Source organism: Zychaea mexicana (assembly GCF_025766255.1).
Source record: "Zychaea mexicana strain RSA 1403 chromosome Unknown BDB00scaffold_69, whole genome shotgun sequence".
NCBI classification, from domain to species: domain Eukaryota; kingdom Fungi; phylum Mucoromycota; class Mucoromycetes; order Mucorales; family Lichtheimiaceae; genus Zychaea; species Zychaea mexicana.
The window spans coordinates 120,823-147,245 of NW_026516732.1; the positions used below are offsets into that span (position 1 = coordinate 120,823).

The following is a 26,423-nucleotide window of genomic DNA, read 5'->3' on the forward strand; positions in this document are numbered from 1 at the left end:
AACACCGGCTATTGAGTAATCGCCATTACCAATAGAACGATGAGGATGTGACCTGAGGGATGCGTTGGCAACTGAGCAGTTTGAAAAAGGTCTCAGCCAGCTCCTTGGGTGCCAACATGGTTACGCAGGGTTTCCTAAAACATACTTTTAGGATATAGCGAATTCAGCTTATTCAAAAGCATTCTCTGCTCCGAACCTTACACATACACTCTAGGCTGCATTAAAAAAGCTGGAAGGAGGAGTTACCACTATTACCAGAGGGCTACAATCAAAACTGGCATCATTTTATAAGAACAAGATGTGACTCGGATACCTCTACATACAACAGACTTATTTTCTCTAAGCTTATTAGATGATATTGATGACTTTGTTTGATTCACATGTTAATATAATATATCCAGTGTCCAGCGATGTCTAAAATTCGTGCGCTTATATTATGTAAACAGCAAGCAGAAATTTGTGTTATATACTGCATTTGAGAACAGAAAATTCGTCTTGTACCACTATTAACACCAATGCCGAAATATACTAAAAACTGTAGAAAGATACCTCATCGGGAGCCGGTAAATCGACTGCTCCGAGGTTTAATACTTTGACAGTGAGCTATCACCCAGAAGCTATTTTACGTCTCTTGTTCAACAATGGTCTATATTGAAAATATTTGAAAGGTAGCAAGACGTTGACGTTATCTTTTTGTAGTTGTGGCTCGTCTTTGTTACGGAAGTTGCCATCTGTAAGATCGAAATCAACTAGGCGTGATTAATACTATTAATAGATGAAAATCTTGGTTTTTACTGAATACTATTAATATAATAGGCGAAAAAGGATATGTTATTCATAACTTAATATCAATCGAAATTTATATCTGTACAATTTGTTATTCTTATGTATAATTTTATTATATTATTTTTTTATATAACCTCTGTATGGAATAAATGCAGAACATGCTACATGATTATCTTTATTATCTATTAGTGTTTTTATTCTTTTTGCTGCAAGTGTGTTGGTTAAACAATGATTTGGGAAAAATGACATCTTAGGCATTAACGAAGCTATTTAGTAACGACATTATCATTATAATCGAAACAAAGCCTTACACACGTCTAACCATGTCTTGCAATATCGGTATAGTTATCGATGACCCTGCATAGATATTATTTCGTGTCGTTATACACTTTCATAAGTTACAATACTATCCCATACATATATGTTCAGAGCTTGTCCTCTATATATATTTTACTATGGGACTTACTAATGTGATTGAACGGAAAAAATTGGCGTTAAGATTGATAAGTCGGGTGATGATGATTGACGTTGGGGGATTTACTATATGATCATCAAGGTTGGTAATAATCACTTGCGCTTTCTTCTTCCAAAACGCGACCCACAAATCGCTACCATTTACTGTGACACTCGCTGCATAAGAGTTTTTCTCAACGAATTGAATGCCGTGGTAAACCAGCTGTGGCGTTCCAGCTGTGTCCTGTCCGTTGGGTTGACACGCTTCTAATTGGAGCTTGCTTCAAGCAGGAGCGGGGAACTGAATTTTCTAGGAGAGCAATCAGCTTCTTTTTTCTTTTTCCAATAATAAAAGAAAATGAAGTAAAATTCTGCACTGTAGTCTCGTCTACGAGATTCGCTAAAACATATAGCCGTGATCGCGGGATACCATACCACCCTTGCTACCATGCTATGCACATTTAACAGTGGACAAAGTTCGTAGTGATCAAATTGAAGATACAGTTAGTAAGATCATTTAATGTCTGGTGTTTAGTTTAAAATTACATAATGATAGTTCAACTATAATCAGTCTAGAGAAAGAGATGGAGAACATAGCGAAACATTCAGCGAAATTAGGCAGTTGGGTCGAAACCATATTGATGACATAATACACGGAGCTTATCCTTAAGTGAATCCAAGCTGGTGTATGTGCCCTTGAGATGACGATCCCCGCTCGTAGCATCAAAGGCCGTGCGACCGTGCAATACACGACGGTTAGCAAACATGACTGTTGTAAAGTGAGTAACTAGGATTATTCTCCGTCCCTTTTAACCGTAGGTCACCTTCTGCTCGTTTCTTCACCTCGCTTCATATAGAGAATTCTTATTTACCTAATTGACCAGGCTGAAGAGTAAGCTCATAACGAAGACTATCATCCTGGATTAGATCAGCAAATCGCTGGAATGCGCGATAGTATTGAGTTGCTTCTGTAGGTGACAAGTGATCCATGGGACCCTGGAATTGTGGGGAATAGTTGACGTGCATATCCCAAGCCGCACCGCCCTGTTCCTCACCCGTGACAATAGTGGGTCGACGGTAGTACATGTGATGGCCGTCGTTGATATAGTGGAAAGTAACGGGGGTTTTACAGAGAATCGCATAGTCTTCAGGATGTTGTTCTTTCAAAAGCTCAACAGCACGATAGGAATCCACGAAAATACTGGAGCCACCAGTGACGCTGTTTTTTAAACTGTGCAACAATTGGACACCGGGCGGACAATCCAGATACCTATTTATTGGCGAACCCGATCCATGTTCGTCAGTCCAAATCGATTGATCCCACGCAGCAAATACATGCACACCCTCCCTGTTACTGTAACCTTTAACCTACATCAGATCCATATGGAATCCAAGATACAAGCTAGTGTAAGCGATATTACGCGACTTTGCAATATTCTTGACATCAAAATCGCGACCATAGAATGTTTCCTGGATAGGTCCAATACGTTCTGCAACGGTAGTAACACTCTCATCCTTGACGGGCACATTGTCCAAAAATACCAAGCCGTAATTGTACAATCGCTGAACGACCTCGTGCAAGCCCTGATCTGTATTCATATAGTCGTCATAGCTGACCCATTTCAATTTGTACTGGTCCTTGTGCCACGTCTGAGGACGGATATGGTTGAAACGGAACGCCTCGCTGGATTCACGCGACGCATAGCGCTCAAGAAATTCCATCGGGTATTGACTCACGTGCTGTTCCGCTGCCGTCCCTGTTTCCTGTTGGTGGCGCAGAGGCTTATTCCAAACAATTACGGCCATGTCGCCCTCCAGCTTAACCGACGTGGGTGCAATGTCGAGCGGCACATCGGCAGACGAATGCAACTTCTGTCGGTTGTCAGGGTGCACGCACTCGCTGCACTGGCAGTTGTCGCGGAGCCATAGATAGCTGTAATCACTGCTGGTAGCAGTGGCATTGTTGTTCCATTTCACATGGATTGCATCCTTGTCAGCTTTGGTCGAAAGAACTTTGCCCGAGCTGCTCGTGACATTAACCTGGGTATGCTGTTGCAGCTCGGCACTTGTCGAGTAGGACGAAAATCTCGGAATCCAACGAGGAGACACGTATTTTGACGAAGAAATGCGAGTGGTTGATAGAACACTGCGTCGAACCAGCGATCGTGCAAGGATAGGTGTAGCCATTGGGAATAAGAGTTAGTCAGCTCCTTCCAGTCGGCGACCCCGAAGCAAGTTAATGCCTGTTTGTGCGGGGTGCGGAGCAAGGATATTTTTCGGTCCATCACGCCATATTTCTGTATGTAAAATGTGGGGAACAAGGTTTCGTTGTTGTGATGGTAATAATGGTGATCAAAGTAGAGCATCTTTATCTAGTATTATGTAATAAAATGTACATGCAAGTTATCTGTTCTATCGTCGTCGCTGTTGTTGTGATTGCAACTGCTGGTTTCGTGCATTGCTGAACATGTCTGACAGACTTGGCATATCGGACACCATCTTTTGGGCATCAGCCTGAGACTGGCTCATTTCCTTTAATGCTTCCGGATCTATAGTAGAACCCATATATCAGCTATTGTTCTTCCCTCTCCACCTTCATCCAACATCGATAATGATTAATTGCTATCAAACTTACCCATATTTGCCATTATCTTTGGCAACACAAACATCATCAAAGCGCTGAATCCAATCATCAAGAACATTGGGTTCTTGAACATCGCAAGTACATTGAAACCTTTTCGTTCCTGTAGCAGAACAACATCAGTATTGTTAGTATCGATATATTTTCTTTTACCTTTCTTTCTGATCTTCTCAACATTCAACACCACACACACAACGCATATTACAACTTACAACAAAGTAGGTGGCAGGTGCCTTTGCTCTTAACTCCAAAGGTTGCTCGACTGAGTATCCTCGCGATTCGAAGCTGGTGCCGTATCCAGTATATGCTGCCCGAGTAATACCTTGATCCTTAACAACATCCAAACGCAGCTATAACAGATGTTTATATGTTTAACATTATGCTTATTCAGGTAGCACGCATAATACGTATTTTAGCAATGTTTTACCTTGGGAAACACGTAGTCGATTGCTTGTACTTCCAGTACATAGGATCCAGTATCTACATCAGGACTAAATATACGATCCCACATTAATCAACTACCCAGTTTCAACAGCTTCGTTCTAAGTCTTCTTCCTTCTCCCTCCCCTGACAAAAATCATTCTTATCCTCATCGTGCTTACATTTCAAACTGGCCGTTAGCCGTTACAAGTGCCGAGTAAGCACCGCCATTGAGTGCAACTCGTGTAGTGGGTCGTAATTTTTTAATGTCTAAGCGTGCAAAATTCCAGTTCAATAAACTCTTCTAATTCCTGCAATTGAGTAGTTGTTATGAGAGGAAGAAATAGCAAGATAGTTACCCGGTAGAATAGCGTTAATACCGATCGATCCTGTTACCGTAGCCGATTCAGCGAGTGCCACTAAGCATCTGTTTGTACAGAGCCAAAAAAAAAATGTGAGCATTAATGCAATCAAGACGTAAGAAGAGAAATATTCAAAGATGCGTACGCTGCAATTAGTATAAATACACCAGGTGCTTTCACCATCGCGGTAATGTAAAGTATAATGTAGGAGGAGCAGTGGTTGGAAAAGAAACGCTATTGCTCGCCGCTCGACCTCTGCACGAAAATGTAGGACTTTATCCAATCAAATATAGGGGGCGAAGAAAGGAAATAGTATTTTGCAATCGTTTGACAGTGATACTATCGGAAAGGCGCTGGTTTATATGCAGTAGAGTTTGTTACTGTACTGTTGATGATTAGATGCTCGTGTCGTTACAAAAGAGTGTGGTTTACATAGTAATAAAAGTACATATAATTGTTAAAGTCTACATATTCGAAAACATCGACTGCCGCTACTGATTACTCCTTGACCACCAAGGTTTAGCATTCCGCATCCTCTCTCCATAAAAGTAAAGGTATGGTATACATGTTGCATAGAAAATAAGACTCGTAAGAGCGGCCACCGTACTATTTGTGAGTATGGACATGAATGGAAGTGTTAGAGTATAAATTTGGCTTTTTTTCCCGACATCATTGCAATGACTTACTAAGACCATCCATCACCAAGACCATCACGTACTGATACCGATATAAGCGTAAATAACATGGCCATTATATTACGCGCAAAATTTCCCGTCGCCATCGCTAAAGTTATGTATGATAAAGCTTACTGTCAGCGGACAAAGTTGGACACGGATAGTACTACCAATTAACATTACCTGAAGCTGCGACCGGAAGATATGATTCAACAAGATACGAGTTACTGGTTACATTACCGTACATTGTTCCCAAAGACACTTGAGAATTATTTAAAAATCGTTAAATGTAAGAGCTCTCTTAAAGTAAAAGAATCGTTTTTTGGTATGGCAATAAAGAACTTACTGATCAGGTATCCTACTAAAGGGACAAACCAATGTAACTTTGCATGAACGAACCAGCCATACATGAGTGCGCCGGCAACAATGAATGGAACGCAACACAAGACGGGAAGAAGTCGTTCTTCCACCTTGACTGTCCCATCCACACTTTTTGCTCGCAGCCGAACATAGTACCGGTCAGTCACCTGACCGGCAATTATGGCACCAAGGATGTTTCCAATACCGCCAGTAAGATAAAGTAGGCCCATAGAGCCTTGATCAAAGTTATAAATTTCAGTGTACGTAGGAGACAAAATTGCGACTAGGAAATAGAACCATCCAAAAGAAACAGAAAGGGGTAGGCACGTCAAGATGACATGTGGTCGCAGTAGAAGCATAAGTCCGCGAAGCTGACGATGGTGTATGAAAATCAAGTTGTAGGTTAGCCAAAATTCCAAAAATCACAATCTACGTTTTACCGCCAAGCTTCTCGTTCCAGCATGGATTATCATATAATATAACATATGGGTGTACGTACTGGATCAAATTTCAGATATGCAATTCGTTCTTTCATTGTCTCGGGCTTTACTCTATCGGGTTGATAGAGGGATTCTCTAACGATCAATGCATTTAGGAGTAAAACGACACCTCCAATGATTGTACATATATAAAAAATCCAGCGCCAACCCAAGTATTTCGAGACATAACCACCCACGAGTGGCCCAACGGCAGGACCAGTCACTGTACTACGGTCATGGTATTGGTTCCAATTAGTCTTTAATTTACTTTCTTTCAAAAACCATGGCGAAAGTTACGCTCTTACCCAAGAGTCAGTAAGCTCATTGCCTTGCCTCGTTCATGTGGCAAAAATAAATCCGCGATAGTTCCGCCGCCGACGGTCATTCCTAGCAGACGTGTGGGGATAGTTACAATATATTAGAATGTACGATGGGAAGAATATCGTGAGACATGAATGAAGAAAAAAAACTGATTTGACCAGTATACCTGCTGAAGAAGAAACTCCTTGTAAAGTACGCATGACGAAGAAAAGAGCAAGGTTTTTGGAGACACCACAGACAATTGTAGTCACGGTGTAGATTAACATACTGATAAGGTACACAGGTCTGCAATCCGTTATCACAGTGTAAGCCGGAGTCAATATACATTAGAAATTTTTGCGGTGAGTATACGTGTATATAATGCATCCATATAAAAAGCTTAATTGCAATGTTGATGAAATACCTTCGACCAACGCGCTCACTTAATGGTGACCAGATTAATGGCTATACCGTTAAATTCGAATTCCATTGAGCTTTTTTACCTAGGTACAAAAAATTCAAGTTCGTAGAAACCTTACCGCTAGTGCCATAGCTGCCACGTACAATGCGATGGTTGCATTCATGACCTAGTTTCTACCATCAGTATGTTGTTCATTTTCAAAACCAAGAAACCCTCGCATACATACAGTCAAAGTGGTGCCAAAGTACTCTTGTAGATCTTGGATAGCAGGCATCTATGTACAAGTGTTCGAACAAAGAGGATAATCAGGTGAACTTGCTGCTAGTGTGCAATATTTGCATTTTTCTATAGAATTTTCTAACTGTTTCCTTACGTAAATTGATGATGTAAAGTAACCGAGAAATGCATTGATGAAAACCATTCCAAAGTTACCCCACTTTCTTAATTTGGACCAGTTCTATATTATAAGCCAGTTTTAGTCAATGTGTTAGCATCCAATACATGTTACTGAAGCGTTATGCAACATGTATCTCTTTTACGCTATCTCTTATGCATATAATGTATGGTAAATTATAATTATGCTGATGTGTGATTAAATCGAACCTTTGGATCCTTCGGGTCGTCACCAGCGGCAGCTACTACCGCTTTTTCTGCCGCTGTATCTTGTTCATTTGTCTTTTCACCCAGCTTCAATGTACCTTGCGCTGGTTCTGCTTTTAGGCTTTCTACAATAGATGCACCAGTAGATTGAATGGTCGTTTGATCGTCCATGAGTGAAAAGAGTTACTAAATATCGAGATGGTGTCTGAATCATCATAAATACTGAGCGGAGATTACTCTTTTTAGATATCTTGAGTAACATGGTTGACTTGCGTGTGGAAATGTACAATCCACTGGTGACAAATCAACGGGGAAACGTTGACCGAGTGCAAAACGGCAACTGTGCTTCTTTTTCTTTTTTATTAAGAGGGGTTACCTTCATTGAATTGGTGAAAATATATTGTGCCATCACCCATTATAAATCTTACACTATATCGAAGTGATCCATCTCATCCATTGTTCGTAACAGAGCTAACTAATACATCAAACAACAAAGCGAGGTAAAGATGCGCTGGAGCCATAAAGCGCTGGCGTATAATAAAAGTGCCGCATCTGATGTAACACAGAAGCCTTACCAAAAGTATACACGCTTTCCAATTTTGACAGACGGGAGTAAGGGGGCCACAGCTGTACAAAACAATTTAAACATGTATAATAATAGCGTGCGTGAAGAATAATCTTTTTTCTGTCTGTAACCTTCCTGTACGCTACTGTTGATAGATAAATAGTTTCCTTTTTGTTTTTTACAGGTAAACGAAGAAAGAGACGTAAAGCATCACCGCCTTCCTATTACTTTATAAGTACACGGAGCAGCACTCTTGTCACCAACAGACTTATTGACCGCCGTGGCTTGCCTGTCAAAGTATGCTTTATGGGGCAAATCATCTCAAACTGTCTAATAATGCAAAGCAACAGGGTCTCTGAGGATGAACCGTTGCACAAAAAATGTTGGCTGCTTATATGGGAGATTAAGTTCGACCCCGCTGACTGGCAGACTTTTAGAGAAAATACCAGCTGCTCGCTTTGCTATTTGAATTCAAAATAGTTTTCCTTTCAGAGTTTCTCAACCATTCAATCCTCACGAAAATTGTTGGCGGCACTCTCAAAATAAAATATCACAAACTAGAATTAAACAGATACCGGGGAAAATGTGGAGTCAATTACGTAGATAGATTTTTTATAATAAATGAAAACTTTATGTTATGCTATGGTGATTGCTTCTATTGGACGTACGTACAACGTAGCTATGGAGCGATAAAATTGGAGGATGACGAAAAATGTGGATTTCTGCTATTATCATAAAAACGTAATTTTGTCAGAACCCTTCGTTAAAAGATGTATAGAATTTGTCGTTGTACCAGGGACGCTATCTAGATACAAAACGTATCCCGACTGATCTGGAACGACATCCATGGCATGAAGCTTTAGGCGCGTTATGTAAACACAAGTATGTATGGGTCATGGAAACTTGAGATTAGCTAGATAATTCCAAGCGAAATAGCCCTCAAAGAGTGGCGATCCAAGCGAAGCAACCCTCAAACAGTGGCGATTTAAGCGAAATAGCCCTCAAATGGTGGCGATCCAAGCGAAATAGCCCTCAAATGGTGGCGATCCAAACGAAATAGCCCTCAAACAGTGGCGATCCAAGCGAAATAGCCCTCAAATGGTGGCGATCCAAACGAAATAGCCCTCAAACAGTGGCGATCGAAGCGAAAGAGCCTTCAAACAGTGGCGATCGAAGCGAAATAGCCCTCATACAGTGGTGATCCAAACGAAATAGCCCTCAAATAAGTGGTGATCCAAACGAAATAGCCCTCAAATAAGTGGCCCTGATCGCAGAAAATAAATAGTTGAAGGTACTATGGTGAGCGGCATGGGTCTGGTTTGTCGTTACAACCGCTGCCACTGTTTCGATGAAATCATTTCTCTTCAATGTTTAATAACTGGTGCTGATAACATAGCAAACCTCAGAACGTCGCGTTTAAATCCATAAATGATCGTCTCGAATTGCTGACGGCATTGCTGGAGTAACGTTTGTTAAAGTGTGGTGTGTGACAATGAGTTCGTGGTGTAAGTCGAAGAATGATCTCGTCAGATGAGAGATGAAGTAAGTTTGGAAAACATGCGAAAAAGATCTACAAGAAGATAGGGTCGTCTAGAACTTTGTGAGCAATTTCAATCAAATTATCTGGGTTGACAAGAGTGGTGTGTCTTTGTGAGTCAAAGGCTTGTTTACTGTGCTGAGAATTGCTGGTAGCTCGAAATACTGCCATTAATCCTTTAAGTTGCTGACGATTTGTCGTAGGTGAGCAATCATAATAAGCAATAACGTCAGCCATACGTATACGACAATGTTGTAAGTTCGGAAAGTTCGTATAACGATGCGGAGTGGTAATGGCCATGTAGGTTCAACGGTAGCTGTGTTGACATGTGCGAACCATATCCAGATTTGTAAGAATGTTGTAGGCCAGCCATGCAAGTATACTCTAACGCATGATATCCAGTAGGCTAGATTATCAAAGGACACTCTATAATAATGTCGTGGATTAACAAGTGTTGTATTATACATAGTCAGCAGCGAAGATATGCTCGATTCTAGAAACGCTTCCTCATCTAAACGATAGCAACGACTTCTTTCTAATTCATCGCACAGAATACTCGAGGGTCGGCAGATTATCTGATTCATTTTCATGGCTCCATTAATGCGAGCTGATACTGTATATACTTCGTACTCAAAGTGCACAAAGGGATGGCAAGTGAACAAGATAATCAATGGAGCAACAAATTCCGCGCAAAAGGATCAAGAGATGTAAAAAGTCATCGTTTATAGTGTTAATCTTCTGACCGTCCCAATTGATCTTGAACGTTGCTAGAACCGCACAAAATCGAACGGACCGATTTACTTTATCAGCAGCAATGAAAAAAAAAAGGATGAGTCAACTTCACTAGCGGCAGTGGATACTTATTTACGAGCGGGTCAGCGCATCTGCAGCAGCACATACTTGAGATGAGGATGGAACTTTTGCAGCAGCAGCATAAACTGAGATGAAGGGTGATACCTTACCAGCAGCAGTATAAATTCGAGATGGAGGGAAGAGGTTACACGGCGTAGTTCAAAGAACTGTTGGCGGATGGCGAAAATGGTTGACGAGCACAGAATAAAATAAAAGGCAACGGGTAATTTTTATACTAGTGCAGCGATGGGGTCCAGTGTGTTGTATCTATGCCCGCACACGCACAACATTATGCGCCACACATACAGTCAAAAGGTACTAATAAAATGGAATAGTCTGTGGACTACGCTATACTGTTTACCTTAATGGGTGAAGGAATGGAAACTGGCCGCTGCTGGGAGGATCGTGTTCTGATGTTTACTAGAGCTTGATCAGGAACAACTGATGCCGGAAAATCTATCAAGTTAAATATTTTGGCAGTCATTTCTACATTGCCATTTTGTTGCTCGCCGAAAAGCATTTCTTCCGTGAATCTACTTGCTCATTCGCATTCGTGTCTTTGTCTTTCGCTTGACACGGTGCCGTGCACGGACCCCCTCACAACCAAGCGGCGACAGCATCGGAGGTACAGCTGCCATAGTGAGAGACACGTACCACTACCGCAGAAGCACGCTTTGTCTACTTGACCTTCAAGTATACCACTCCTTTCATTTCCTTTGGTGCTGTATCGCCTGCTATGCCATAGTAGGCAACCCACAAGTTGATACGCAACCCGTTATCTGGGCCAATGAAAATTCACGGGGATTTGAAGTCCCGAACGAGAAAAATGTCTATATAAAGCGAGCAATTTCGCCTTTCTTTTTTCTCTTCTCTTCAGTTCGTTTTGGTACAGCTTTGGTCTGTAGTACAGATGCACTGCTCTGTGCCATGATCGGGTCATTGCTTGTGCTGGCTATTGTCATAATTCTTCTGATGATCGGCAGATTCAGTGGTCCGCGCCCTGAAGAAAATTTGCAATATATACCAGTGGGAATGTGGTCATATACTCCGGCAGCCGATCGTGAACCTTCGGGTGCATGTGATGCCAACGGTATATGTTGGGATAATTGAAACGAACTTTTTTTTTATTATTTATTACACACAAATAAGAAAATGATAAACAAAATAAAAAATATATTTTTCTTTTTCGCAATTTCCGCATAAACGTTTTACCGCTTTTTGCTTCGCCTTTTTTTTATGTGCACGACAAGTTCCTTTTTCTTTTTTCGCGAACAAAATACCAAATACTCCCCCTCCGTCCATCCTTTCACAGCTCCGTGCTAAACAAAGCGGGGAACAGTGACAGTGGCTCTGTATCGTAGTCGACAGTAACACGATCACAACGCGCTTTATCATACTTTGGCACTCTTTTCACTCTCTGTGTTCGCCTAAATTGCCAAAGCAATTGTCAAGAAGAAAAACTGTTACCGAGGACCCTCCTTTAGAAAGAGATTATTTTAAAAGAGACAATGTCAGAGCATACGTCAACAGACTTGTGTAATTTGCCAGATCTGTAAATTGGAATGGTTTTTTTTTTCAGCTGTTCGTCTCTCTCAGTCTTCCTGCACGTAGCTTATATCACAACACGATTTTCTTAGCATTTTGGTTTTCACCTGGATCGAAAAACCTGGACTGACCATTTGTGATGCGCCTGCTTTCAAAGCGTGATTCTTGGACCCAACGTCACTTCCAAGAGGCGACAAGAAGGCGATAAAGCTCGCGCAATAAGCGCGCAAATAGTTCTCATGTTAAACGCGTTGTAAACTCTTTGGTCTGCTCAAATTTGTTCCTTTTGAGTAGTTCGTTGATGACGCCTGTTTCATAAATAGAGTTTGATGTTGGTGAGTAGTTCTTATGTTAATGTGGTACGAAGCCGTTTGATGCTCACAGATGCAACAGTAATGAGGAATATTACTCACCACTGTAACGTTTTTTAGCGGTGCAAAAGAGCAGGAAGGGAAAGAATCAATTGGCATTGCTAAGACTGATAATAATCAGAAATATTTTATATCAACGAAAGGAGCCATCTTGCTCGCTTTATCCGATTTCTTCTTCTTCCAAATGAACCTGCACTTGATGAATATGCGATGCCACTACTGCATTGGTATTATCATTGCCGTCTGGATTCTTCTTGTTGTTTTGCTTCTTGATTGAACCATCATCAGGACAAATATGACACGTCTTTAGAAATCACGCTGATGATACGTATAACACTACATAATCTTTTGGGATACTCCTGCCTCTTTAGCCATTGTACTCCCCTCTGTTTTAAGATATAATCTTGCGTATGTACGAAATGGTCAAGCCTGTTTGCTCTCTTCTACAGCATTAAAACTTATTTCCAATTATAAACGTGTTATGTAATGCAGTTAAAAAAACTTTATGAACAAACTTTAAATAATAGATAGAAGCGTGGGATATTGAGTAGGGTTGATTTACTATATGCGACAAGGATGAATGTAGTATGAGGGAAAGAGAAAAAGCAACAACGTAGGAATAAGGAGAAGAAGAAAGGGAATGAATTACATAGGATGTACTTTTTTTTGGGGGGGAAAGGGTGCGGATGCTAGTGCGAAGTGAATGGGAGTGTGCAAGGTGAAGGAGTTAATGGTTATAGTGTATAGTGGTCTATTCTATCATCAAGGATTCCAATGTGGATTGCTTGACTGCAGGCAAAACCAGCGTGCTCTGCTTGCTAAGAAGTTGATCGTGAATGACGTTCATGGCGGTTACTGCCTTGGCCTCTTCGATGACACACGAGATGTTTATTTCCGAAGCTCCCTGGGAAATCATTTCAATGTTGACGCCAGCCGACGCCAGCGTCGTAAACATCATGCCGGCAATACCAACCATGTTCTTCATCTGTTTGCCAACCAACGACAAGATGGCCATGTTATTCAGGACGTCCACCCGACCGACGGATCGCAGGTCTTCAATCACGCGCAGCATATCCTTTTCATTACTGTCCGCACCCAAGGCCATCGAAACGTGTACTTCGGATGTCGAAATGAGATCGACGACAACACCATATCGATCAAGCGTGGAAAAGATCTTTGCAAAGAAACCGTGGCTGACACTTTTGCGATTGGAGTGAACGTTGAGCACCATCAAACTGTCCTTGATGGTGACTGCAGTAGGATATTTGCGCGACAGGTCGAGATGGTAGCCGTTTTCGGCCAGCACCTTGGGAGAATGAGGGGGTGTCGATGTGCCGTCCTTTGAAACAGAGTCGGTCGGGAAGACGACAGTGCCTTGACCACGTGGATTTTGGACGTTCTTGATGCGGATAGGGATGTGTGCACGGATCACTTGCTCCATGGTGAAAGGGTGGATGACTTCAGAACCATAGTAAGTCAATTCGGATGCTTCTTCAGGAGTGATGATCGAAATCAAGCGGGCGGATTTGACTTTACGCGGGTCAGCAGTGAAGATACCGTCGACTTCTTTCCAGACTTGAAGTTCCTCGGCGCCCAATCCCACAGCGGTCAATGCTGCACACAGATCAGTGTAACCACGACCAATGGTGGTGAGTAAGCTACCAGGGACGATGCCAAAAAAGCCTATGTGATTCGTGTATGCAATTTTTTATTTTCAGCTACTTGTCCCAAACAAAATGGCCGCGACTTTGGTCCTTACCTGTAACAACGGGGACCTTGTTTCCACATTCGCGCACTTTTTCGGCCATGCGCTCGCCCAAGTAGTCATAGAAACGCTGATCCAAAACGTCAAACTCGCGGTCAATGATATTCTCAAAAGAAACAAATGCTGCATCCACATCCTACACGGACGAAGATAATACAACGTTTAGCAAACGGAGCCCACAGATAACATGTTTCGCAGATTGTTCCATTTCCTTCGTTTTTACTCCAACCTCCGCCCCCGTGCATTTGTGCTTATTGTCTAAACGTACCCGATCTTGTAGCACAGCAGCAACAATTCTACAGGATAGCTTTTCACCAACACCAATGATGATATCTCGCGATCGTGGGGAGATCTCATTAATGATCTGAGCTGCTTCCAAGAACGATTTTAACTTTGTGCAATCGCGCTCGATATCCTTCTTCAAAAGCTCACGGATTTCTGGGTCATTGATCATTTCGTCGGCAACGTTCAAGTGGTCTTTTGAAAGGTCATTGATGATGTGTAGATATTCTGTTGATCCAGGTCGCAAAGCTTCGTCTGCTGCACGGATAAGTCGATTCGTCGTACCCGTCTGTTTGCTTTCGCCACTTCGTGCTGAACAAACCACCACCACTTGGTTTTGCTTGACGTATTCCCTAGACGAGATGATGCAACAGTCAGGTATAAGGTCACACAAGCCTCTTTTTTATTTATTTTTTCCCTCTTCAAAACGGAATCGTGCATACTTGATCACTTGATTGGCAATGTTGTCCAGGAATTTACCGACGCTGGTACCGCCGAACTTCTGAACTACCCAAGGCAGCTTGGGGTTGTTGTGGTAGACGGGTTTGGTGAGTGGCATGTATGTTACGTACGGCGGAACAAAGGAAGAAAAAAAAAAAAAAAAAGAGAAATACAAGGGCGGTTTCGGAATAGGTTTGGGACGGCGGCCTTATATATGAAGGGGTGGAGGGGATTGTTTTTTGATGTTGTGAGTCAAGGAAGGTCTGGCAGCCAATAGGGTTTTGGATCAACATGCCCAATTAGATTTTCTCGGATTATCATATCAATCGGATCTAGCGGGAACATTGCTATTATCTTTTGGTTTAGAGGGACGATAAGTAAATTTTTACTTTGCCACACTCCACATATACACCCCCCCTCAGTACCCGACATTGAGCTTCATGTGCGTGCAAATGGGCACCATGCTCCCAATGTGTGTGTGAACAGTGTGTGTTTATCATATTAAAATCATCTGCCTCCTTTTGCTTTCAAACTATTTGCATACGCATTTTTGCCCGTCAGACGAATTCAGCAGCCATCCTTATACAAATTGATTGGCCGATAAGTAATTTTTTAGGCCGGCCTGATGCGAGGACTACTTCCATTCACGCTGGTGTCCTTGTATTCTAGATGAGCAAATGACTTGAGCATGAAAGTCATTTCCTTGCTATACTATTAGCTTAATATGGGAAAGAAAGACGTGTTGGTTATGGTCACCAACTATGTGGTGCTTTTGTACGTATAATTTTCTTGTCAACAGACAAGGCAAAGTACTTTGATGGTGAGTGGATAGCCAAAGCAAGTGGCTTTCAAGCGCTGCATGTACATGTTATCAGACAACGGGCAAGCATTATAATGTCCCTTACTGTTAGTTGACATTACTACTAATGCTGTTGAGAACTTAAAAGCCCTTCTACCTGCTACTTCTACTTTAACTGGCACGACCACAAAAATCAGTTGCGAAGGGAGCAGAAACCACGGCAGTAATTTGCGCCAAGGAGTTATGTCTAACAGCTCTCTCTTGTATCCGTTTAGCACACTGCTGGAAAGATATCCGTGATGTTTTTGGCGTACCAACGTGTCCAACAATGGTGGATATAATCGTCGGTAAAATAATTCTTGAAATGTACCCAACCGTATCTCTAAATGTATTACTTTAGCAGTCATTTAGAGAGCGAGTTAGCGAGACAAGGCACATATGAGGTTCCCCTTTCTTTTCAAATGGTATGGAGAGCTGGATAGGCTGCAATCCTTTGCACTCAGTTCTTCTGCCCGAATTTGAAACCCTGATAATACTTTGAGCTCGATACTGTAAAATCTCATACTTACACTCATTCTATTGAAGCTTGATCAGTGTGTACACTACAGCACAGTTCGGTTACCGGTTTGAGAATCCCAACGAGCTATATATGTTTTTTGAATATGTGCAGATTTTCTGGCTTCCCTTAAAACAGTCAATGCCGGCACTCTTATGGAATCGATTGCCACGGACAGTTAGCAGCAATGTTGCTTCTTCCAACTGACATTGTCTATAACAGCGATACCAAAAATCGCAGTGATAGGCCTACTCAACCACTGGCTATGTGCATTTTAACAAACATCGAGCATTGGGAGCGTCTAGTCTTGTTCACGCGCCATCATGCAAACGATCTATGGAACAGGAGTCCATTGGGTGGATCGACAACGGAAGCCGATCGGCCCGAAATTTGATAACGTAACATCTGACAAACCATTAAGCTTGCTGCTATTGTAGTGCCTGTTGCTGCTGCTGCTGCTGCTGCTGCACTGCACTGCATATGACATAACCTTATGACATGGGTCTTTGCAAATCGAGCACAGATACAAGGTTGTGTGGGTCTTTTTTCTTCTACTGTCTGAACAAAATTCGCTTTACCCTCGATCGTCGGTGGGTCTCATTTTTACAAAATACAATTGACAATGTCACAGAAATGTGAATGCTGCAGAACCATAACGGCCTACATATGCCCTGTTGTGGAGTGCCAAGAATCTTTTGACAACGAGGGCCAGTATGAAAACCACAGACTTGCTCGACATTGGGGGCTAGCTGCTTCTGTTGCTCCAGGTTCGTTGTGTTGTTACCGGGTAGTATAATGTGTGTGGGTGGCAGCAGTAGAAAAAAGAAAAAAGAAGTTTTGGCCGCTGGGCTGATAGGAAAAAGGGAAAACATAATAGAGCGAGCCCACAAGGTTGTCAAGGAGATTGACGCTGCCGAATGTGTACACGAGAAACGTCACGAACGACGGGAAGGCGAGGTCAGAATAAAGCGTATTTCGAAGCAAGGACATTATCAGAACCATTGGAAGCTGGATCTTGTGCCCAACATGCCGGTGAAGAGGCGGATTGTGGTAAAGAGTATCAATCAGCGAGCGACACGGGAGGATGTTGACAATGACGATGACAGCGCCACGGAGCTGTCACCATGATAGCATAGTACTGTTTTTACACCTACTACATAACTATAGTTGTATACTACTTCCCAATCCCCCCATTCCCAGGGAGGCGGAATCATGACGGAGGTCGATCCTCCTTTCAATTCGTGTCACCTTTCATTATCAGCTTGTTTCATAATGTGTAATGACTTTGACCCATCTGTGCACTTGGTTGGGGGTCAATGACCCTAGAGTGTTTTAGCGAGGCTTCTTTTGCCTATTAGCCAGCATACCCAGGCACACACTCTCTTAGGAATGGAAGATGGAAGGAGAGTGGGTGGGGTGCCAAAGCGACAAGGCCAATCCACACAGAAAAAAAATAAATAATTTTATTGTTGGCCTTGCCAGAGGTTTTTCCGACGTTTCTTTTTTTCGATTTTATGACCCAATGAAGTACTTGGCGCATTTCTTTTCCACCTTTAAGCCGATTTGCCGTCTAATAAAAGGCGACCGCATCCCATCTGTTTCTGAATAGGAACAATATGGACACAACGAGTAAACGGAAAAACACACCCCTCAAGCTCTCTTTCGCTTTTTCTTCTTTTTTTTTTTCCTTATTTTTCTTCATGCCCTTTTCCACGACTCCGTAGTCCTTTTTGTCCTTTTGTGAACCATTTTTACTGCATATGTTGATATTGCCTCCCGACCTCGCCAGCCATAACAAAATAAAACAGCAGCAGCAGCAGTAACAAAGCTACATACATACATAACACATACACACCCATTACCACACAGCAATGAGCAGCAGCAGCAGCAGCAGCACCACTACACCACCGGCAGATCAGTCAACATCATCATACCCTCTCGATCCCCTGAATCAGCTAACCAGCGAAAAGCAGCGACTTGCTGCAAGGCGTGAAAACAACGGCGACAGCGACACCCATACCACCACCGACCCGCGTTCCTCGGCGCCGAACAACGCGGACTCACAGCAACAGCAACAACAGCAGCAACAAAGTACGACTGCACCCGATTCAATCCACGAAGATCTGTTCTATGGTGAAAACGGAGGCGAGTCGGCGGCAATATACAGCAAAGAAGCAACGCTATCGAGTAATCGGGAGGAGGATTTGTTTGTAAAAGCCAGCTGGCGTTTAAAGCTGTTAATTTTGTTTTGCATGCTTGCATTGCCCGTGGGCTGTCATTATTTGGAAGCCACCGTGGGTACACTGAAAACGGCACTCAAAGATGTAAGTAGCAAGCAGCAGTTGGTGGATTGGACGAACTCGTCCTTGGCGTGTTGTACCCCTCTGTGTGCGCGCGCGCGAGCACACTCACTCACACACACACACACACACACACACGCGATCGCCGTTTTTCCTACCGTCGTTCACCACGCCCCGCCCCCCCCCCGTTTATCCATCTCAGTAACTTATCGGTATTATAGAACATGCACATCAACAATACCCAGTTCGGTATCCTCGTTTCTGCGGTTACCCTGGTAAACACGGTCCTGCCACTGTTTGCCGGCATTTTCATTGACGATTTGTCCAGCCTTGGATCAATTCGTGGTACAACCCTCGTCAGCATTGTTATTTTCATTGGCAGCATGCTCGTATCTATTGGCAGTGGCCGAAACAGCTTTCCAATCATGGTGGCTGGTCAAGTTGTTTATGGTTTAGGTGGCGGCATGATCGTTACTATGCAAGAAGGTAAACTTTAAAATTTTGCATCATCCACTATTGGGTCAATGTATCCTCGAACACCCCCCCCGCCTCTTTCAACTAAATCATTGTAATAGGCATCTTATCTCGCTGGTTCAGAGATCGAGAATTAGCCATTGTGATTGGTATTTTATTATGTGTTGCACGGTTGACAAAGTGGGCTGCCAAAATGGTCTGCTATCCGATTGTCTATTCGAGCGGTTCCCATTCCTGGCCGATCCATGTGGCGACCATCTTTTGTGCAGCAGGCGTATTGATGAATGTCCTGTACTGGATGGTAATGTGGCATAACGGCTGGGCAACCTTGACGGGCAGAGAAATTGCCCAGCCAAAGCACAAGTATCGCAACCATTTCAATAACAGTAACACGGTAACGCCTGTGCCAAGTCGACGCCTCTCTGTGATATCTCAGGCAGCGGCTACCATGAATACGAATACGCGCCGTCGCAAACCGTCTGGATTTCAATTCTCGTACAAGCTATTTCTGTATGTGCCTGGCACGTTTTGGATGATCCCTTGGATCCAACTGATCATGTCCAGTGTACTGAGCAGCTTTGATGATATCGCGACGTAAGTCCTTACAAAGTAGCATTCCTCATCCCAAAACCACAAGTATCTCACTTTCTATATATAACAGTGAATTTGTTCAGTTTCGCTTCCAGACAACGAGTATCATGGCTGGCGTACGTATATGAATACTTTGAGGGTTGATATCGAGCGTTACAGTTATGGGATCGCCCATTAACCGATTTTTGTTGTGACCTGCATAGTATCAAAGCAGTTTGACTCAAGTTGTTCCAATCGTGGTGGCTCCTATCATGGGCATTGCTGTACATCGTTATGGCCAACGTGTCACTAGCTGTAAGTGGTCTTTCCTTCACCATTTATATATGTGTAATTCAACCAGAGAAAAAGATGAATCTAACCTCTGTTTCATTTTTTTTTCATGCCATGTAGTGCTCTTTGCCACATTGGTACTGATTCTATCCATGGTGTTGCTGGCCCACACATGGATTGTGCCTGCTGCAGGCATGATTATCTTTTCAATAGCACTTGCATTAGGCCCAGTGTCCGTACTGAGCTCCACATCCATGTTGCTACCACACGAGTTGGCCGGCACGGGCATGGGTCTGCACAAATGTGCCAACAATATCGGCACAACGATTGTCGCTGTGATTGTTGGCTATGTTCAAGACCTGACTTACCATGACGGCGACTCGGCAGATGACCACAGGGACCTGCAAAATGAATACAATGGGGTCATGACCATGTATCTCGTCATGGCATGCAGCTCGACGCTGGTCGTCGGGGTCTTTTGGCTGATGGATCACAAGATTCTCAAGGGATGGTTGCAAGCAGATAAGACCGAGCGGGATCGACGACTCGACGTGGCCAAGCATGAACAAGATGAAGAAGACCGTGCTGTTCGATACCCTTATTACGGCGTGGCGCCCGAGGAGCAGGAAAAGCGCAGGAATATGGCACTACAAATGATTGGCAGTCGGATGCGATCCAAAAAGACATATGTTTATGTCACAATCTATACCTTTTGGTTTGTGGCCGCGTGGGTCATTTTCTTTACCTTTGCTCTTATGCCTGTATATCAAAACTACACTATCCATTAATAAAATTGTATATTTTATTTGACCTTTTGTACATTTAAATAAAAACTGTCGTCCCTACTGTATCATAATGCTTTCGAAACAGCTATGTATGTCGCGTTTGCTGATTCAAACAATCCCAATCGAGAATAGAGTCTCAGGCGAACAGATCTTCTCGTAACAGTTTCAACGATTGCATAGCAGCACAGATGGTTCAGTTAGAGACAAGCCTTTTATAGATAAGTCATAACAATGCACATATCATCTAGAAACACGGCTGCCGAGCAAGTAAGTGGCTGGCAATATCTCCTGACTGATTCTTTCCCTTACAGCAATTCTCATACCATAGATAATAAAAGCACAAGCATTAAGTTTCTAACTAGTGCCAGGCATGCATTTTAAAATGTGTGGATGTACTCTAATCGCGTATGCAGAAACTGCGTCAGGACCCTTTTCTTCGCACGTTTGATTATTTAATCATGTCGTTACTTATCACAGCACAGTAGCAGACAGCTGCACCAGGATACTGATAATGATGGCTCAAGCAAGACGTCCGCTATCTATAAATCACTTTAGGGCCATATAAAACAACGCTGCCTCCCGTATACGTCTTTTCTCAACCTTCCTACTAAATCTACGAAACTAAAGGCACTTTTACACAGAAAAAAAAGTCAATAACAAGGACATTGTTTTCTGCTCCTACGTATACCATATAAAATGGCAGAAGCAAAGAAAAAGACGTTGTGTATGTGGAAAGAAGTGCATCTAATCGCGTGATAAGCGTTTGTATTGCTGCAACCAGATAAACCGGCCATCCCGACCATTCCGACAAGACTTCTTTTTGTATAACCTGTATCCTAGTTTGAACCTATTTGGCGCTATATATGACGCCCCGACCCCACAACACTCGTAGCTATACGCAAGACTGTAATGCGCGACGGGGATCACCCACAGCACGAGAGTCCTGTATGCAAGGGTCAACTCGACCATGTTTTTTTGGTTTATAAAACAAGACCAGCACTTGTTGCGATTAAGGGTACGTAGACATCGACAAAGAATAGTAACTCCACTTGACCGCTAACACTTCTTTTCTAACGAGCACTTCTTGTCATACATAAAAGAAGAGATAATGAAAAGCAAAAGCAGCGTCATTGGAACATCCCAAAAAAGGGAACAAGGGCTGGTCACGAGACGCATCATCAGCATCTTCTATCTCGCTTTCCCCTGGCAAGGATTATTATTGATGGGTTCCTGCATAACACAATGTAGAGAATTTCATGGGTGTTTGTGGAACAATGCGTGTGTATGTTTGTGTGTGCGTGTGTGTGTATGTGGGGACGACAGCCGATGACCTCATTGGACTTCTTTCGTTTTTGACACTTTGCTAAACTCACTTGCACAACACCAACAACAATCAGTAACATTGCATCACCTTTGTGAAAGCGACGGTATCAAAGAAACGGTGCTCGCCTGTAAAGGGGGGGATAGCGGAAATTGCCACATACACGTACATAACTTTATGTGTGCTGAGCAGTGAACATTGAAACGCGATGACGGGTATGCATATATATTTTTGCAACTGCGACATCATTACTCCTCTTCCCTCTATGGCTTTACTCTCCCCACCCCCCCAAAAGGAAACAACATCGAGATATATGCCTGACACTCTCTTCCATAAATGTAAGATGCATAGTGGAAAAAGATAAGCAATTCCCGTTTCGGGGAGCAGCATACAGTAACTTAGCAACAAAGTAACCAAGAGACCCCGGTCTCCATGTGGTTAAATGATGCTGATGATGAGGGTTCACGTTTATCATTTCAATGACGACCCAGCAGTGCACATCACGGGCAGACAGAGGGTCGTTGCACACCTCTTGCGAGTATTCCCAAACCAGGAGAAAGTCAGGGGGGGCGGGTATGTTGTTGCTGTTGCTTGATGACGATAAGCCCTTGTTCATATCAAAGGCTTGTGATCATATGAATGATACACCCTCTCTCTCACTTACTTTATCTCTCACAGACTGCTCTAGAAATAGAGTATGAGGCAGCTGTCACTTTCTTTGTTGAAATGATGAAATAGAACCGGTGGATTTTGGGGGATGAAAAGACTCGGCGAGCACACAAGAGGAAGAAGAGTGCGTCATTGCTGTAGCACAAGAAATGGTCAGATTAGGCAATTCCTGCCTTCTTCCCAAAAGGATCAAGGGTGTCTGAACAACAAGACGCTTTATTTATAACCATCACCTCTTACTTTGTTATGTACGTAGTCGGAGAAAAAAGAGCAAAGGAAGATCGCTGTATGTGCTCTTCTTATTAGGGGGGGGTTGCTCTTTTATAATAAAGCCCGGTCTTCGGCTTTCAACCTATTTCGAACACAGTTCTTTCTTTTTCTCTCTTTTTCTTTCGTTTCACACACAAACAATGTCATCTCCATTACCGGTGAATGCCAAAGCATTCTCCGATCGACACAATCAAGAACAATACCAAAATGACAGCGAACGGAATCTTGCCGGTTCGTTTGACCGAGCTTCGTCCATAGCCCGCCTGTCGTCTTCACCCGTCCCACCCAACGTCTTTTACGGCTCGTCTCCAGCGGCATCCATCAAAACCTATGGCAGCACAAACGGCAACGGCGGTGGTGCTGGTGGCGGCGCCGACTTGAGCCGAGTAGGCAGTAGCCACTCACTCTTCCGCCCCTTGTCCAATACAACCACACATACGGATTTGCCAGAGGGCCAAGTTGCCAAAATGGTAAAGCGACACTTGGTCGAGACCTCGCCAGTGCCGTCACGTCACGAAGACGAATACCCGTCGGATGACAACTCGTCCGGCATCACGTCAGTCCATCAGCTTCCTGGTGGATCGATCACCCACGGTATCTACAAGTGGACCGAAAATGTAGAGCACAGTCGATACCAGCGGAAACGAACCCGATCCGTGGTATTGCCGCGCAACGAGCCGTCAGATCCTGCCTTGGCCAACCTCAAGGATCCGGGAGGTTTCCGTCGTCATTTTATTCGTGCACAGCGTCAAGGCCAGGAGCCATCGCCTTGGGCGACCAAGTCGTTTGTTGAGTTTCTGGCATTGTATGGCCATTTTGGTGGTGAAGATCTGAGCGATGACGAGGATGATGATGACGACGAAGAAGAAGAAGGGTTCTTGGAGGGTGCAGATGAGGAGTCTCCGCTGATACCTCAGAGACGTGGCGACGAACCGCAGGGCACGGCAACGCCAGCAAAGGCGGTGTTCTTACTGCTAAAGTCATTTGTCGGCACCGGAGTCATGTTTTTACCCAAAGCGTAAGTTGGGGGGGGGGCAGAGTTGCTGTTGTTGCTTACCTGTTTGCAGCTTTGTTTGTGTGTGGGCTAATGTGGAGAGAGAGAGAGAGGGTATGTGTGTGTGTGTGTGTTGTTTTGATTACTAACCCAAGACTGGCTCCAATCACGTTGTGGGATGATCCGTGCGCCATACATGATAGGTTTTACAATGGAGGCTTGATCTTTTCAACGGTCCTGCTTTCGTCCATTGCGGTCATTTCGCTCTATGCCTTCCTTTTGCTCATTGAGACGCGTAACAAGGTTCCAATGTCATTTGGTGACATTGGTGGCGTCCTCTTTGGCAAGGGCATGCGTCTTCTTGTGCTGTTTGCCATTACACTTTCGCAGGTTCGTTTTTTTACTTTTTACTGGTGAACGGGTGATGACGGGGGGACTGATAGGGCTGATGTGGGGGTGTCAATGATGGGTTGTTATCTCGCTTAGTAACTAAGCGCATGGCAATGTGTTTCAGATTGGCTTTGTGTGTGCATACATGGTCTTTGTTGCACAGAACCTGCAGGCCCTCGTAGAGTCTATCTTCCACTGCGAGGTTAACGTCCCTCTCGCCTATCTCATCCTGGGCCAGATTATCGTGTTTGTGCCCTTGGCCATGATCCGAAAGATCCAAAAGCTGTCTGCCTTTGCCTTGATTGCTGATTTGTTCATTCTCATCGGCCTGGTCTACCTCTACTATTACGATTTCCTTGTCCTGGCTACGCATGGCATTGGCCAAGTCATCTGGACTGTCAACCCGTCTTCCTTCCCCATGTTTATCGGCACCGCTGTGTTTACATACGAGGGCGTTGGCCTTGTGATCCCCATCACCGAATCCATGAAGGATCCGTCAAAGTTCCCCAAAGTGCTTTCATGGACCCTTTTCGGCATCACCCTCCTGTTTCTGTCCATCGGATTCATCTCTTATCTCGCATTCGGTGAAGAGGTCCAGACTGTCATTATGCTCAACCTGCCTGCCACCGGTACGGTCGATACCATTCAAGGCCTCTACGCACTGGCGATCTGCTTGTCCATCCCACTCCAGTTGTTCCCAGCCATCCGTATCATGGAGAATGGTCTGTTTACCCGCTCCGGCAAGAACAACCCTGTGGTCAAGTGGCAAAAGAACGCATTCAGATTCGCCATGGTTTTGGCGTGCGCCGGAATTGCCATTGCTGGCTCGAGCGATCTCGATAAGTTTGTCTCTCTGATCGGTTCCTTTTGCTGTGTTCCGCTCTGTTTCCTGTTCCCACCACTGTTTCATCTCAAGGGCGTGGCCAGTACGTTCCGTCAGAAGTTTATCGATATCACCATCATCGTGTTTGGCGTTGTATCAATGACATACACAACCTTCATCACCGTCTCTCTTTGGTCCACCGGTGATGAAGCTCCACCAGTCTCTAGATGCATTCCTCATGGCAACTAGACTGTATTTTTCCTAACACACACACAAATATACACACATACACTCGCTTGCTCCATCCACAACATTATATCCTCCTATACCATGTTCTGTTCTTTTTTCCTTCTTTTAAATACATATTGAATAAATAGCCTATCTTGTCAATAACTCATATAAAGACTTTTACATATGCCATTACCATATCATAGCAATCTCTATACAATAACATTTGTCTCACTAGAAACGACAAGTATTACAGTGCTCCCTTCAATTTAAAATGTAAATGCAACTGTACTGGATAATAAAGAGACATCGATTTTTTTAATTCTAATGACCACCTTTTTCTTTCGTGTAATTTTATGCTTAAAATGTATACACATGGTAATATAATCATATGGGATTGAAATCACATAGGATTGAAAAAACACATACTTTGACAGACAACTTCAAGACCTTGGATTACCTGTCTGTAATCATTTATGACAGCTGCTGAAGTTGTAAGCGAAATCGCTAGTGGTGGAAATGTTGTTACATTGGAAGGAAAAAGTCAGTGATTATATCAAAATGAGACAGCCCATGCCTGTGGAGTGTAGTTACTCAGAATGCTACGTCCACCGAGAAATATGATCATGCTAAGGTCCATTGCCTTTGGTATTATGGTACGCTTATATTATATTATTCCTCCATTACATGTATCGTAGAAAGATATGTATTGCAGCACTGTTTTGTAAATATGTTTTTGTGTACAGATATATTTCGATTGAAGATTGAAGTACCTTTAAGAAAAACTTTATGCAGGTACTATAGATATCTTTGTTTTATTGATTCATTATTATATACTGAAATTAATCCACCCAGCGTCAAGATAATGCTTCCCTACACTGATGAGGCTGACTTGAAGAATTTCGCAAGCACAGTTGGAGTTATCGTTAGAATGGCGTAAAGAATGCGGAAGCTTTGACACAAAAAACGATTAATATAGTCGCAATCTGGTTTATACTCTTAACCCGATTAATCTTCTTGTCGTGCCTGTGAACTCCCTTTAGCCTTTCACACATTGATCACTTTCCACCACTTTTGTAACGACAATTCAATTATCACT

At 43.3% G+C, this 26,423-nt stretch overlaps 7 protein-coding genes across 7 annotated transcripts; 3 read left to right on the forward strand and 4 right to left on the reverse strand.

Moving 5' to 3' along the window:
* Positions 1–1,511: 1,511 nt before the first annotated feature.
* On the reverse strand, positions 1,512–3,602 carry BDB00DRAFT_837149 (uncharacterized protein). The gene is made up of 3 exons (XM_053124532.1): positions 2,612–3,602; positions 2,112–2,509; positions 1,512–2,008 (listed from the first exon to the last, which is right to left on the reverse strand). The coding sequence occupies exons 1-3, from the start codon at positions 3,424–3,426 to the stop codon at positions 1,854–1,856; spliced, it is 1,368 nt and encodes a 455-aa protein (XP_052976848.1). The 5' UTR covers positions 3,427–3,602; the 3' UTR covers positions 1,512–1,853.
* Positions 3,539–4,914, reverse strand: BDB00DRAFT_538448 (uncharacterized protein). The gene is made up of 7 exons (XM_053117781.1): positions 4,808–4,914; positions 4,660–4,727; positions 4,483–4,570; positions 4,308–4,371; positions 4,093–4,230; positions 3,875–3,983; positions 3,539–3,788 (listed from the first exon to the last, which is right to left on the reverse strand). The coding sequence occupies exons 1-7, from the start codon at positions 4,843–4,845 to the stop codon at positions 3,652–3,654; spliced, it is 642 nt and encodes a 213-aa protein (XP_052976849.1). The 5' UTR covers positions 4,846–4,914; the 3' UTR covers positions 3,539–3,651.
* A 588-nt stretch (positions 4,915–5,502) lies between these two features.
* BDB00DRAFT_768618 (major facilitator superfamily domain-containing protein) lies at positions 5,503–7,170 on the reverse strand (the record flags this gene model as incomplete). Its single annotated transcript, XM_053119751.1, has 9 exons — positions 5,503–5,597; positions 5,683–5,799; positions 5,902–6,067; positions 6,196–6,403; positions 6,481–6,562; positions 6,663–6,781; positions 6,822–6,940; positions 7,015–7,062; positions 7,123–7,170. The coding sequence occupies 9 exons, from the start codon at positions 7,168–7,170 to the stop codon at positions 5,503–5,505; spliced, it is 1,002 nt and encodes a 333-aa protein (XP_052976850.1).
* Positions 7,171–13,117: 5,947 nt separating this feature from the next.
* BDB00DRAFT_790217 (Aspartate/glutamate/uridylate kinase) lies at positions 13,118–14,972 on the reverse strand (the record flags this gene model as incomplete). The annotated part of the gene is made up of 4 exons (XM_053120939.1): positions 13,118–14,049; positions 14,126–14,267; positions 14,400–14,766; positions 14,857–14,972. The coding sequence occupies 4 exons, from the start codon at positions 14,970–14,972 to the stop codon at positions 13,118–13,120; spliced, it is 1,557 nt and encodes a 518-aa protein (XP_052976851.1).
* Positions 14,973–16,657: 1,685 nt separating this feature from the next.
* Positions 16,658–17,683, forward strand: BDB00DRAFT_931106 (uncharacterized protein). The gene is made up of 2 exons (XM_053129028.1): positions 16,658–16,976; positions 17,087–17,683. Exons 1-2 carry the CDS (start codon positions 16,832–16,834, stop codon positions 17,335–17,337), a joined length of 396 nt encoding a protein of 131 aa, XP_052976852.1. The 5' UTR covers positions 16,658–16,831; the 3' UTR covers positions 17,338–17,683.
* A 26-nt stretch (positions 17,684–17,709) lies between these two features.
* On the forward strand, positions 17,710–20,837 carry BDB00DRAFT_837168 (major facilitator superfamily domain-containing protein). The gene is made up of 6 exons (XM_053124533.1): positions 17,710–18,533; positions 18,731–18,995; positions 19,085–19,577; positions 19,645–19,690; positions 19,778–19,868; positions 19,965–20,837. The coding sequence occupies exons 1-6, from the start codon at positions 18,081–18,083 to the stop codon at positions 20,630–20,632; spliced, it is 2,016 nt and encodes a 671-aa protein (XP_052976853.1). The 5' UTR covers positions 17,710–18,080; the 3' UTR covers positions 20,633–20,837.
* Positions 20,838–22,846: 2,009 nt separating this feature from the next.
* BDB00DRAFT_837170 (transmembrane amino acid transporter protein-domain-containing protein) lies at positions 22,847–25,630 on the forward strand. The gene is made up of 3 exons (XM_053124534.1): positions 22,847–23,907; positions 24,087–24,273; positions 24,398–25,630. Exons 1-3 carry the CDS (start codon positions 23,030–23,032, stop codon positions 25,343–25,345), a joined length of 2,013 nt encoding a protein of 670 aa, XP_052976854.1. The 5' UTR covers positions 22,847–23,029; the 3' UTR covers positions 25,346–25,630.
* The last annotated feature ends 793 nt before the right edge of the window (positions 25,631–26,423 follow it).

Bases quoted from the DNA above. Each gene is read 5' to 3' on its own strand.
- BDB00DRAFT_837170 (XM_053124534.1), top strand. From the start codon at position 23,030: ATGTCATCTCCATTACCGGTGAATGCCAAAGCATTCTCCGATCGACAC. The intron at 23,908-24,086 runs GTAAGTTGGGGG...CATACATGATAG, and splicing joins GTCATGTTTTTACCCAAAGC to GTTTTACAATGGAGGCTTGA. The intron at 24,274-24,397 runs GTTCGTTTTTTT...AATGTGTTTCAG, and splicing joins TTGCCATTACACTTTCGCAG to ATTGGCTTTGTGTGTGCATA.
- BDB00DRAFT_837149 (XM_053124532.1), bottom strand. From the start codon at position 3,426: ATGGCTACACCTATCCTTGCACGATCGCTGGTTCGACGCAGTGTTCTA. The intron at 2,510-2,611 runs GTAGGTTAAAGG...GCCAATAAATAG, and splicing joins GGATTCCATATGGATCTGAT to GTATCTGGATTGTCCGCCCG. The intron at 2,009-2,111 runs GTAAATAAGAAT...ACTTTACAACAG, and splicing joins TCTTCAGCCTGGTCAATTAG to TCATGTTTGCTAACCGTCGT.
- BDB00DRAFT_931106 (XM_053129028.1), top strand. From the start codon at position 16,832: ATGTCACAGAAATGTGAATGCTGCAGAACCATAACGGCCTACATATGC. The intron at 16,977-17,086 runs GTTCGTTGTGTT...AAAACATAATAG, and splicing joins AGCTGCTTCTGTTGCTCCAG to AGCGAGCCCACAAGGTTGTC.
- BDB00DRAFT_837168 (XM_053124533.1), top strand. From the start codon at position 18,081: ATGAGCAGCAGCAGCAGCAGCAGCACCACTACACCACCGGCAGATCAG. The intron at 19,691-19,777 runs GTACGTATATGA...TGACCTGCATAG, and splicing joins CAACGAGTATCATGGCTGGC to TATCAAAGCAGTTTGACTCA. The intron at 19,869-19,964 runs GTAAGTGGTCTT...CATGCCATGTAG, and splicing joins TGGCCAACGTGTCACTAGCT to TGCTCTTTGCCACATTGGTA.
- BDB00DRAFT_538448 (XM_053117781.1), bottom strand. From the start codon at position 4,845: ATGGTGAAAGCACCTGGTGTATTTATACTAATTGCAGC. The intron at 4,728-4,807 runs GTACGCATCTTT...CTGTACAAACAG, and splicing joins GTATTTATACTAATTGCAGC to ATGCTTAGTGGCACTCGCTG. The intron at 3,789-3,874 runs GTAAGTTTGATA...GTTCTACTATAG, and splicing joins AAAGATAATGGCAAATATGG to ATCCGGAAGCATTAAAGGAA.